The 11,687-nt window shown below is 37.2% G+C and overlaps 1 protein-coding gene across 4 annotated transcripts in view; it reads left to right on the top strand.

Moving 5' to 3' along the window:
* The window catches only part of SLF2 (SMC5-SMC6 complex localization factor 2), a 30,722-nt gene extending 19,273 nt beyond the window's left edge, over positions 1-11,449 (top strand). Inside the window, exons 12-20 of one of the 4 annotated variants that reach the window (XM_080402435.1) lie at positions 115-223; positions 1,264-1,440; positions 2,042-2,139; positions 2,851-2,938; positions 3,439-3,561; positions 4,363-4,440; positions 6,115-6,207; positions 7,417-7,485; positions 8,663-11,449. In XM_080402435.1, coding sequence (XP_080258561.1) covers positions 115-223; positions 1,264-1,440; positions 2,042-2,139; positions 2,851-2,938; positions 3,439-3,561; positions 4,363-4,440; positions 6,115-6,207; positions 7,417-7,485; positions 8,663-8,698 — 871 coding nt within the window. In that variant the 3' untranslated portion in view covers positions 8,699-11,449. Of the gene's footprint in view, positions 1-114; positions 224-1,263; positions 1,441-2,041; positions 2,140-2,850; positions 2,939-3,438; positions 3,562-4,362; positions 4,441-6,111; positions 6,208-7,416; positions 7,486-8,662 lie in introns of all 4 variants that reach the window. The other 3 variants (XM_080402434.1, XM_080402437.1, XM_080402436.1) reach the window with 3 other exon arrangements.
* Positions 11,450-11,687: the final 238 nt, after the last annotated feature.

The raw sequence follows: 11,687 nt of genomic DNA, 5'->3' as shown, positions 1-11,687 counted from the left end.
TGAAGGCACTGTGAAACATGCAGGTTTTTTTTTTTCCTTCAGTTTGGTGCAAATAAGCCTTTATGGGCTTTTAAATTGATGATTTATTGCTTAGATTAGTGTCTCTTCTATTAGAAGTCAGATGCAAGAAACAGTGGGTAAACAACAGCCAAGAGGAGACCTAACCTCTGCTGGTCCAGCCTTCTCCAGTCTACCAGAAAACAATTTAATTAATGTCATTAAGGTGAGAAAACTCCAGTTAGTGTGGGAGAGGTTTTTATCTGGGGGGGTGCATGCTTTGGTTTGGTTTGGTTTGTTGAGGGTTTGGTTATGGAGGTTTGGGGGTTTTTTGCTTGGCTTTGATTGTATTGGGGGGGTTGATGGTTTTTTTTTGTTTGTGTTTTGGGTTTTTTTGTTGGCTGGTTTTTTGTTTGTTTGGGTTGGTTTGTTTGTTGTTTTTTTTTTTTTTTTGCAAAAACCCTGCTGTCTGAATGTAGTCCTGGGCATGTTTTGTGAGTAGGTGCTATCCTGGGGGTTTCAGCTTCACATTCAGCAAAGATTATTGCAGGCTTGTCGCAAACTTTAGTTTCCTGACTTCCATTGGCTTCACTCACAGCTGCGCAGTTCTGCTGCCTCCCTTTTCTAGCTGTGACTAGCAGTGGGAAGGGGAAGGGCAGTTGATGTTGGGTGGTTTTTTTTTTTGCTGCCTCAGTGTGTTAGTGCAGCTCTCGATGTGCAGTCAGTCCCTGTGCTACACTGCGTGAATGAGGTGGGAGCTCAAAAGAGGGCAGGTGCAGCTGTGACTGACTGTTCTGTGAAGTGAGCTGTTAAGATGCATGCACTGTGTCCCGTGAGACCATAGGGTGAATGAGTGCTGATCACACTTCACAGGCTAGTTCTCTGTGAATAAAGGCTGTATGGGAAAAATACTGACTATAACTGATTTCCCAGTTCCTTCTAGAAGTACTTGAATCATCCTAGCATCGTTTCTTCAGAGATTTTAAACTATAAAATCACTTAGTTCACAAGTAAGCATTCAGAGCATCTCCACTAGAGACAGAATACACATCCTTTGATTCATTTATGTTCTCATTTATACATATATATTAAAAAAAAAAAGGAAAAAAAAAAAGCACAGCTACTGGGAGGTGGGGAAACATTACAAGTGTTGCAAGAACTATATATCATTTGAGGTACATTTTGATGTGAGGGTGGAAAACAAGTTCTCATCACACTTCAAGCTAAACGAATTTCAGGTTTTAATGCTTTTTATTTCTTTTGAAGTTTCTAGGTTTCTGTACAACAGTAATTCAAGGTGGATATACTGATCAAGAAATATTGCTGCTGCTTCTCTTGCTATTTAAAATAAGCTTGGAGAAACAGTTAAAGCGAATTCCTTTGATAGATTTTCAGTGCCTTTTCATAAAGCTTCTGATAAGTATAAAAGACTGGGATACAAAGGTAACTTCCTAAGTAATTTCCATGTACTAGGTTCATGAAACTGCAACTGACTTTTCAAGAAAGTTCTGTTCTGAAGTTTTAATTTTTTCTTGATGTATCAGAAAAATACTGGTTGAAAATCTAATATGAACAAATTGAGAGCTTTTGGATTTGTGTGAGATTTAGGAGGTGGGTTGGGTATACTGAGAGGGTTTTGTTGCGTGACATTATGCTTGCCTGTCCTCTTCTGCAAGGGGACTGTGGTATTGAACTTAACCTTATATTTACTAAAATAGCTGTATGTTTCTTAACCTTATATTTACTAAAATAGCTGTATGTTTAATATGGCTCTCTGAAAATATGAAGAAATGATTGCACTAAACTGATAAAATGTCATTAAAAGCAATCTGATCTCAACTATTCTACTGTAAAATGGTATTTAGCAGACTTAACTACCGGTGGAATGCAGAAATATCTTTATGCACATCATTTCTTATTAGATCAGTTTCTTTTAACATTTATGCTGTGTATGTTTCTAGAGAGTAGATGTGTACTTCTTTGCAAATAAAACAAATGCCCACCATATCTGTTCTTCAGCATCACAATTGTTGTTCTTTTAAAGATGCCTGAGCTGTGCCTGGCAGTGAGTGAACTCTCCAGTCATCACCATAATCTCCTGTGGCTAGTTCAGCTAGTGCCTAGCTGGATAGTGTGTGGACGGTAATACAACATCAGAAATATGTAGCATCATTAACAGCTAATTTATTTGTATTGTTAACAGCTGATTTATTTGTATAAGCTCGGGTCTGATAAATGCAATATATATTACATGCCTTTAAAAAAAAAAGGGGGGTGTGTGGGTTCTTATATGTTACAGATGTATATGCAGATCTTGGTGTGTGTATATATAGCTGCTTGATCACCTGTGCTGTGTAAAAGGATTGTTTTACATTTTATGTGTGGCTTTCTGGGCTGCGGACTTCCTGGTACCCTATAGTAAAGACTTAATGACTTCAGATTCTGACACCCATCATGTACTCTGAATTCTTGTCTGAATGACCAAACCCTAAATTTTCTTTGGGCGATTCATGGCTGCTTTTTTAAGTGTCAGTCTGTTGCAAGTTCTGTGTCTTTGAAATGGCTAAATTGTTATGTATTTGAGTGAGGAGAGTGTATTGGGTCCTCAATTTCAGGGTTGGAGGCAAGCCTGTAGCAGTGTATACTTGTACAGAAGAAAAGCTGCAATGAGATAAGGGTACTTACATTTTACTAGCCTCTTTACTAGTTTAATAGCACCTACATTCAGAAAATCCAGTTTAATAGTTGCAGGCAAGTTTATGTCTAGGGAAGCCATGAATACCTCATATACTTTATAGAAACTGTGGATTTAAGAAATTCTCTGGGAAATAAATTTTTTTAATTGTTTTTCAGGGAAGTAAGAAGACGTCTTAGCCTAGTGATCATTTCAAAGCTTCTTCATAAAAAGCACATAGAAATACCTGATGACAGTGACAAGCAGGTACTGCACGTATGTGTTGTGTGTGTATAATTTGAAAGTTTAGAAAACTTACATATTATTGTTTGTTTTAATACTGTAAGCCTATTTTTGAGAACCTTGCAAAATGACCAGTTGGTAGGTTTTGGTTTAGATTAGTGTTTGAAGTATATTTGCACACGTGTAACCTGCACGTTCTGCAGCTTGTAAGTACAGTATTGTTTTTGTGTCTAACCATTCATTTTTGACACTGGAAAGAGGTCTACGCTTCTTTTTTCAATCTTCCTTTTGTGTTCACGTAGAGTCACTCTGTTTTCATAGGGCTGATCTTTTCCTGAGGCAATGTACAAAGACTTCAGTTTGTGAATAGTCAAAAATTACCCAAAGCATGAAAACTTGCAGTTCAATTAAAAATCCCTTTTTATGTTCTTGTCTTAGTGGGCAAATAATATTGTAATGGCACTCGGTTTCCAATTTTCAGTTGCCAGTAAACCAGACCAATTTATTAATGTTTGTATCTATAGATGTCTCTTCTGCATCGGTTTCTGGTGTACATGAAACCTTCTAATTTACTAAAGAAGATGAGAGAAGGACTGGAGCAGCAGAATGCCAGTGAAGACCACCTTCATACGGAACTAGAACAGGAGGTATATAGCTCATAGTGCTCTTTTGCATTTGTATTTTTATGCATCTCCTAACATTTTGAGAATATTTATTTTAATTTCTGTTAACTGGGGAGGGTTCTGTACATGGAACTGTACATATTTCGCTGTGCATCTGTATAATTAAAATACTACTCATGTTTAATTTTAATTGTAGTCATGGAGGAAGGAAAGAAGCAGCATGTGACAGAGGAAGCTGTATTAGGCTGTTTTACGAACAGGGAAATAGATTTTCTGAATGGTCAAGTCATGTGGATGTCTTGAGTTCCTGTCTTCTGTAATCAGACGACCATCCTCCCTCACTTCTGATGTAATCAATGGAAACTGATGCTGAGCCAGACCTTCACCTGCAGGCTTCAGAAAGACATTTATGAATCTTTTATGAATCTTTTCTCATAGAAAAGTATTAGAAAGATTTAGCATTTCCATCCATCTAAAAATTGAATATTGGTTTGGTGGTTATTTGAGTCTGTCATGGAGCCTCCTAGCAAGTACTTTGATCTGGATGTAGATGATAGGAAAATAAAGCAAACTACCAAATTTAATTTTCAGTAATTAAAATACATAAGGCTTCGTAGGTTACTTGGGTAACTTAAAAGTTTCAAAATGTCTCTAATATATGAATGTACTGTTTCAAATTAGTTGTTTAGGCAGATGGGTAGACATCCTTGTCCAGTGATCTGGCTATTGGAGGTATCATTCCAGAAAGCAAAGATAGTATTGTATCTGTATATGAAGTGTTATGATTGTGCTTTGACTACTAAAGTTCTTTTGATTTCTCTCCAGGCATACTACCTAATCTACATCCTCCTTCATCTAGTCAGTGAAGCTAGTTTCTTTGATGTTGTAAATTCTAATCAAAGGGTAAGTAACTTCAGTGGGTAGATCTTTGGGTTTTAAAAGACTATTTATCATGCACACTTGGTCTATTTTGGTAAGAGCTATCATGTGATAGAAGGTCACCAGTGGATAGTAGCACTGGGGGAAACTTTGTTCTGCGGTGGAGTAAATGCAGAAGAGCTTTCTCTGTATTTCCTGCAGAGAAAGAAACCTCCTGCATTTCTGCAAATGAAACGACCTCAAAACATGAGGCTGTGGATCAACAAGCATTTATTTTGTTAATCTTTCTCAGAAAGTAACTGCAGATTAACTCAACACAGAAATTCTAAGAAATCCAATGAACCTGTGAACTTTTGGAGTTGAAATTTTTCAGTCTAGAAGAAAACCACTTTGAAAATATCCAGTAAAGTATGTTCAAACACATCACAGTTTTCTGTGCTGGAGTGCAGCTGTGCAGCAAATGAAAGCTTGGATGGCCTTTCTTCTGTTCTCTGTGCCATGTGATGTGAACATCTGTTAAGTAATACCTTCTGCTTAGCTTAGCTTTTCAGTAATCCCACGCAGGTATCTGTGGTCATTTGCTGTGAGTTGCTTGCTGCAGGGTGTTTGTATACACCTTCTACCCTGTGGATTCACTCTTGGCTTTTAAGAAATCTGTCATATGAACTGTCTGAGAGAGTTAAAACAGTAATGTTTGGTTACATTTTGTGGCGTAAGTGTCTCAGTTTCCTACTCAATGCAAAAAGACAATCATAGAGCATACTATGAAACAGAATAGCGAAGAAAATAACTCTATTGTGATGATCTTTTGAGATTTGATTTTTACAACTGCCTTCCTGAATATTGGTGGAGAACTTGATCTTTTCTATATACGTTTTTTAATGTCCCTGTATTTCTTAATGAAGAAAGAGTCTATTATTCACTGACCTGTTAGCCATCAAGTGGCAAGAGGGGTGTGGCTGAATATTATGCAGGCTAGACTTTGTATGAAATGAACTATTCCACTTTTGATCCTCTTCCGGTTAAATTGTCATGGTCTTGAGACACCAGCAAATGTTTGTAAGTAGAATTTCAGCATGCCTCACCTGTTCTGAAGAGTGGAGCCTCTTTGCAGCTGTTCAGTGAGGGATTGAAAACAGGAATTTTATGAAGAAATTGACAGAATACGAAAGATCTTGGGAGTCATTATCAAGAGATTGTGAAGTTGCAAAAGCAATCAGAAATTTAGAGAGAAATAAAAAATCAGTGCCTAATCTTGGATATGTTTTACCCACTCAGCCAATTCCTACGAAAGAAAATTACCTGAGACATCATTACTGAAAAGATTATTTTTAGCTATTGTAACTTCAAACTTATTTTGCTGATGAAAGAACTGAACAGCACTGCACTTGATACTTCATGGACCGAAAGGATTTACAAATTAGCCACAAGGAACTTTGAAATTTGTGATGTATAGCTCTGCTATACTTTAAAACTAATTTTTAAAGCTTTTGGACCTGGTTTACCAGCTGCGTACCAGCAACTGATAGGGGATCTTGTGATCTTGTTTTCTTTGATTTCCCCCTTCCTTACTGTATGTTTCTGAGAAAAATTCAAACTGAAGCATATAATTTTAAAATTGAAATAATGTTTGAAGGAAGCTTTTAGTTTTGACATCGACAATTTAAATAGGTGTACGCTTTTGTCTTTATTTAGCAGCACTTACTGAAGCTTTGTGGTGCCTTAGATAAGCACATAAAATGTGATATTAGGGAAGATGCAAGGCTGTTTTATCGAACTAAGGTAAGACATGTAAGTTGAGGTTTTGTTTGTTTTGGGGTGGTATTTAGTGTTTTTGATGTGTGTTGTTCCTCATCCCAGCCCTGGAACTAAGAGTTCCTCATGGGTTTGGTTTTTTTTCTGGTTTCACTGCACTATGTCTTTGCATGTACATAAATATATGCTCGTTTGAATGCACTGAAAATACTCTGTTTGCAAACAACAGGACTCTTTAACAACTGTAAAATGTGATCTTGCATGTGTGTCTGTTTTATTTTCAAATTAATGAGTTGGTTAAAAATGTCGATTTAAGCCAACAGTGTATGTGATATAGCATCAAGCTTGGATAATTGCGTTTCATTTGCGTTGCGGTGTGGGGCTTACTAACCATAGTCCTAATTTTGTGATTTTCATGCTTTGCATGCTGTTGTAGCAAGCCAAATCAGACCAGTGGTAAAGTGACCAACCTCAACTTTGAAAAGCCTTGCTGCTTCAGCTTTAAATCAAAGTTACGGTCATGTGCATCCTTACTTCTCCTGATCTTTTTGGATCAGCCAGATTAGTAGACCATGGATCCTTTTAACAAGTCAGTTACTCTTGCCTTGGATTTTTGTATCTTGAGTCACTTTCACTTTTGTTTCTATTGCCCATGCACTGAGTGGAGAAAATTGTATGTTTTTCCCCATTGCTTCATTTGTGTTATAGTACAGTGACTTCCAGAGGACGCCACTATGCTGGGGTTTAACACAGCACATGAAGCAAATCTCAGTTCTGAATGGCTTGGATTAAACACCTGCTTATGATTGGTTATGAAAAAGCAGTTTGATGTATAAGAAATTCATTTCAGAAGCAGACAGTGCTGCATATTTGGCTTTTCTGATTGCAGTTGCAGGAATCTTTTCTAGGTACAATCAGACTTGTCTAACAAACCTAACTCACCCAAAGGATGAGGTGGGTGTTTGAAGGCCGGAGGCTTGTGTGCTGATTCCAGACACTTAACATGGGGACTCATGTGCCTCTAATTTGTTTGTGTGGAGTACATGACTTTGAATTCCGAGTCCCAAATTACAGCGAGCTGGTTGGAGTTGAGGTGGTGATACTTTGTGACAGTTTGTAAAATTGTTCTGTCCCAGTAAACCTTGGGTGTTGGGTTATCAGGGGGTGTATGGGCTTGGGGAGATAGGGGGTATGATTTTTGGCTTTTTAACATAAATGGCTAAACTAATCAATCTGAATTTGCAGGTAAAAGACTTAGTTGCTAGGATATATGGCAAATGGCAAGATATGATACAAACCACTTGGCCTACTCAGGTACTGTAATGAAACCTTTTTTCCTCTTTTCATATTGCAGTGTGCATTTAACTCATTTTTTTAGCATTTGAAAATAGCATATTCTTTTAAAAAGGTTTTTTTTCTTCATAAACGGCATGGCTGCGGAATACACTTAGATGTATTAGAATAAATTTTAATGAAAATTTTTGCTTTGCTGGTTTAAATAAAACCACGATTTCATATTTATCCTTAAAAGTGCTGCTTTTGTAAATGGCTCGCGTAATACACTAAAATGCTAGTACTGCATCAAGTCACAAGGCCTGTCTCTGGTTATAGTTATTAGCAGATGCTTCGAAAAGGATATTGGGGCAGGAACACAGTGATGGGCTTCCTGCTGTGGTCTGGTAGTGTGTGACTTTTAGACTGTTTAAGTCCAAGGCTTTATCAGCATATGTTTAATGGCTCTTGATAACTGCTCCCCCTTTGAATGTATCGAATTCCATGCAACGATTAAGAAAAACCTTTCATGTTCTGTAAAAGTATGCAGTAGTAAATAATGTCGGGGTTAGTCTCTCATTAATACCTGCCTTTGTGATAACTGGCTGGCCATGGTGGAATAGATGGATAATTTCTGCTGGTGGAATAGGTGGATAATATCCAGAGTTCAGAGCTGTTTCTTCCAGTCTAAGGTTGTAGGGTTTCTTTTGTAATGTGATCAGACCAACTGTTTGAGTCATGTCTTGGAATATAAAGCTACCTGTCTTGGAAAAGCTGAGCTTTCCAGTGATGTAGAACATGACTTGCATACAACTTAAATTATACATATATGCTTAGTATTGATTTCAGTAAAAAACTGCATAATCAGTCATTTGCCTATTAAGACTATTAATTGCTCCCAGCAACATGCAAGAAACATCACACACACTACAAACTGTGTCTTTCTTGTTACGGGGGTGGGGTGGGGGGGATTAGTAACACATGGCTGCAGAAGCCACTCAGCAGCTGATGAAAGCTGGTAATGATGCAGCTCTTTCAGAGTTGTTTTTTCAGAGATATTTGGGGTTGATTCATGTATAGAGCAACTGGCAAGTGTTTCCATATAAAATTCTAGCATCTTGCATCTTGCAACACGTTGTGGCAATCTAAAGCTAAGCATTTGCCTACTCTTCTGTCATGGGTTTTCTGACTTGTTTACTGTTTTGTTTTTATTCTTTAGGGAAAACTGCATGACTTCTGGGAGCCAGATTCATAAAATTTTGCCTAGTTCAGGGAAAGAACAGCAAAAATTCTGAAAAAGAATGAGTGGAGCTTCACCTTGGTCGGAATGGAAGAAATCAGTCAGCTGAGTTAGAACTTGAGCTTGATTCAGGCAATTACTAGAAACACAAGAATCTACTTTATTTAACATTGCTTTTGTTACAAATACACTACTTCTGAAAAACTGAAGTGGGTAAACTGAAAAAAAACCAAACCAACCATTTCTATAGCCCTGTCTGAATTGGCTAGAAATATTTTATCATATTGAAAGCTGAGGGAAGTTTTCTTGTTTCCATTGTTAATCACAAGACATATTTGCAAACCTAAAGTATTTGTTTTCTTGCCAGCACACACCTGCAAGCATTGTTTTAGGATGTCTGGGAAAGAACTGCCCTGTGACATGGAATGTGAGTTCAGAAATAGTGTTAGACCTCCCACATTGCAAGCAGGTGAGGAAGTGGTTCAGAACTGGGCTGAATAACAGAATTGCCTGCACATGGTAATCTGCAAAGCAGAATTGGTATGATAATCCAATATCTCTAAAAAATACAAAATACAGCAGTTGCATGGGAACAAGTGATGGCTGTCATGTTTACTTGACAGTGGGGAAAAAAGGTTAAGAGCAATTGTGGCCTAACAGGTTAAGTGGATCCCTTTTTGCTCTGTGGTTTTATCAAATTAAAAAATGGAATTTATTAGTGATGCATTCATTTTAACTTATTCCTCATCTTAAGGCACCAATTTATTTATGCAGTGAAGGTGACTAGGAAGTGTTTCTGTAAGACCCAAGTTATAAATGAGCTCCTGTTATACCAGTAGTATTGTTGTACTGCTCTTTAAGAGGCAAACTTATCTATATTTGTTATCTAGCTTCAGCATTTTCTCTAAATGGAGAAAATACTAATGTTAAAATCTCAGTTCAGTGAAGATTTGAGAAGATTAGCATTTGGGCCACCTATATAAAAACTGTGAAAGCCATATGAGGTCTGAATTCCTTTGTGTGAAGTCTTACTGCTTGTACAATATATGCACAAACCTCCAAGAGCTGTTTGTGAAATAATCAAAGGAAGATGTGATCTCCTTTTGCGCTTTCTGTGCAAATGCCATCATTTAAATCTTACACTGTGGTTTGTCTGTAGGATTTGTCTATATATTAAGAGAAAATTAAGGTATCGAGTAGAAGCACCAACTGGGGTTCCCATAACAAGCAAGATTTTTAATAATATCAACATGTGCGTTTTATAATACTGTGTCCTTTTAATTTTTGTAGATTACTCTGTCTTCCTTTGTATAAATTCCTTACAGCTTTCCAAAATGAGAATGTAAAATAAAGCTGAAAAAAAAACAAAACCAGAACCTTCACGTTTAAGTACCTTTATTGCATATAAAGGAACTGCTATGAAATGGACACATTTTATAAGGAAGGTATTTGCCAATTCATACTAAATGTTTTGTCTTTCATTTCAAGTGTTAGAGAGTTAGCTTCAAACTGCAGCATCTCTGTGCCCTTCACAGAATAAACAGCTTATCCTTGTTCAAACAAAAGTTATGCTTGTGGCATTGTTCGGGAGTGGGAGGGAGAGAGAATCCCTTTTTTAAAATCTCAATGTGTTATTTAAAATTTGGAAGAATCTACCTCAAAGTGTATCTTTGTTCGGCAAAAGCACTGCTTTACCCTAAAAGAAATTAGTGTTATACAGGTATGGCAATGCCATCCTTGGCTCTGTCTGTCTTTGATAGTATGTCAACCTTCCCTCTGGTAGCAGTTACTTACTCTGTTTAATGAATTGTATGTAATTTTATGTATGTTTATATTTTTTCTCACTAATGTTGTATAAAGTTTAAAAAAATAGCAGGACTTTACTGTAATGTAATGTGTATATATTTTCTTGCCTTGTAAAGTTGAAGTTGCTGTCCTGTATATTTTCAAGAAGGGGAGGGGGTTAGATGAACAGCTTTTGTACTGCAGTTAAAAGCACACTGAAACTGCTGAGGTTTTTTTCCAGATGAAATAACCACTTTGATATTAACTTTTATTTAATAGAATAATGAAAAAATAAAACCAGATATGCTTTTCTAATTAAATGTCCCTGGACAAAATGGGCATGCCTCAGCTCTGTTTCACGAAAAAATGGCTGCAGGTCCTATTTTGGTCTTACAGCACATGTTGTAATTCTTAGGTTCACAGCTGATTAGCTTACTATAAATGGAGGAAGTCTTGAAATCATTCTTAGCTCAGCCAGTCCTGTGTTTCATGCTTAATGCCTGTCTATACATTCTGGCGTTTTCCCTCTGTTCCCTTCCTGCTTTGTGTGGACTCTTCTTCCATCTATTTTATAACTTGAGTAATGATTCCCCAGTTGCTTAAGTCTAGACATGGATTGAGTTGGAGCTCATCGGTATCCTTACAGAGATGATCCCAAAGCATTGCTGCAGTCTTTACACGGGACTGCCGAGCTGAGCACTGCTTCAGGACTCCTGGAAAAGAAATAGCAAACCTGCTGTTGTGTTTTGCAGACTCATTTACTGGCCCCCAGCCAGAAGTTACACGCATTGGAAAAGGCTGTTTGCACAGTAAATGTCTTAACTGCTTTAGTTGTCTTCAGATAAGCATTTTGCACTGAGGTTTATCTTTTGATATTATGTTGGCTATATTAAGAGCCATGTTATCTCATTTCATGTGAAATTAGGTGCACTTTATTGCAGTAATTACAGACAAAATATTAAAGGCTGACTATAAAATATACATTGGCTCTTTGCCCTTTTTTTAAATTATTTATTTTCTGACAGGCCTCTGTATGGCTTAAAAAAAAAAAAAAAAAAGCAGCTTCTTGAAATCTGCCAGTGAAACTATTCAGTCTCTCATATTCTCACTGTTCCTGTTGTGGAACTTGGTAATGGATGGGAATTTCAGAAGTGATTAATGACTTGCAGGTAGGTCTGGCTGAAGGTCGGCAGGACACATACGCTTCACTGATGCAGCG

Source organism: Falco punctatus (genome assembly GCF_963210335.1).
Source record: "Falco punctatus genome assembly, chromosome: 9".
NCBI classification, from domain to species: Eukaryota; Metazoa; Chordata; class Aves; order Falconiformes; family Falconidae; genus Falco; species Falco punctatus.
The sequence above is the reverse complement of the archived record's forward strand: the minus strand, read 5'-3'. Positions and strand labels throughout refer to the sequence as shown.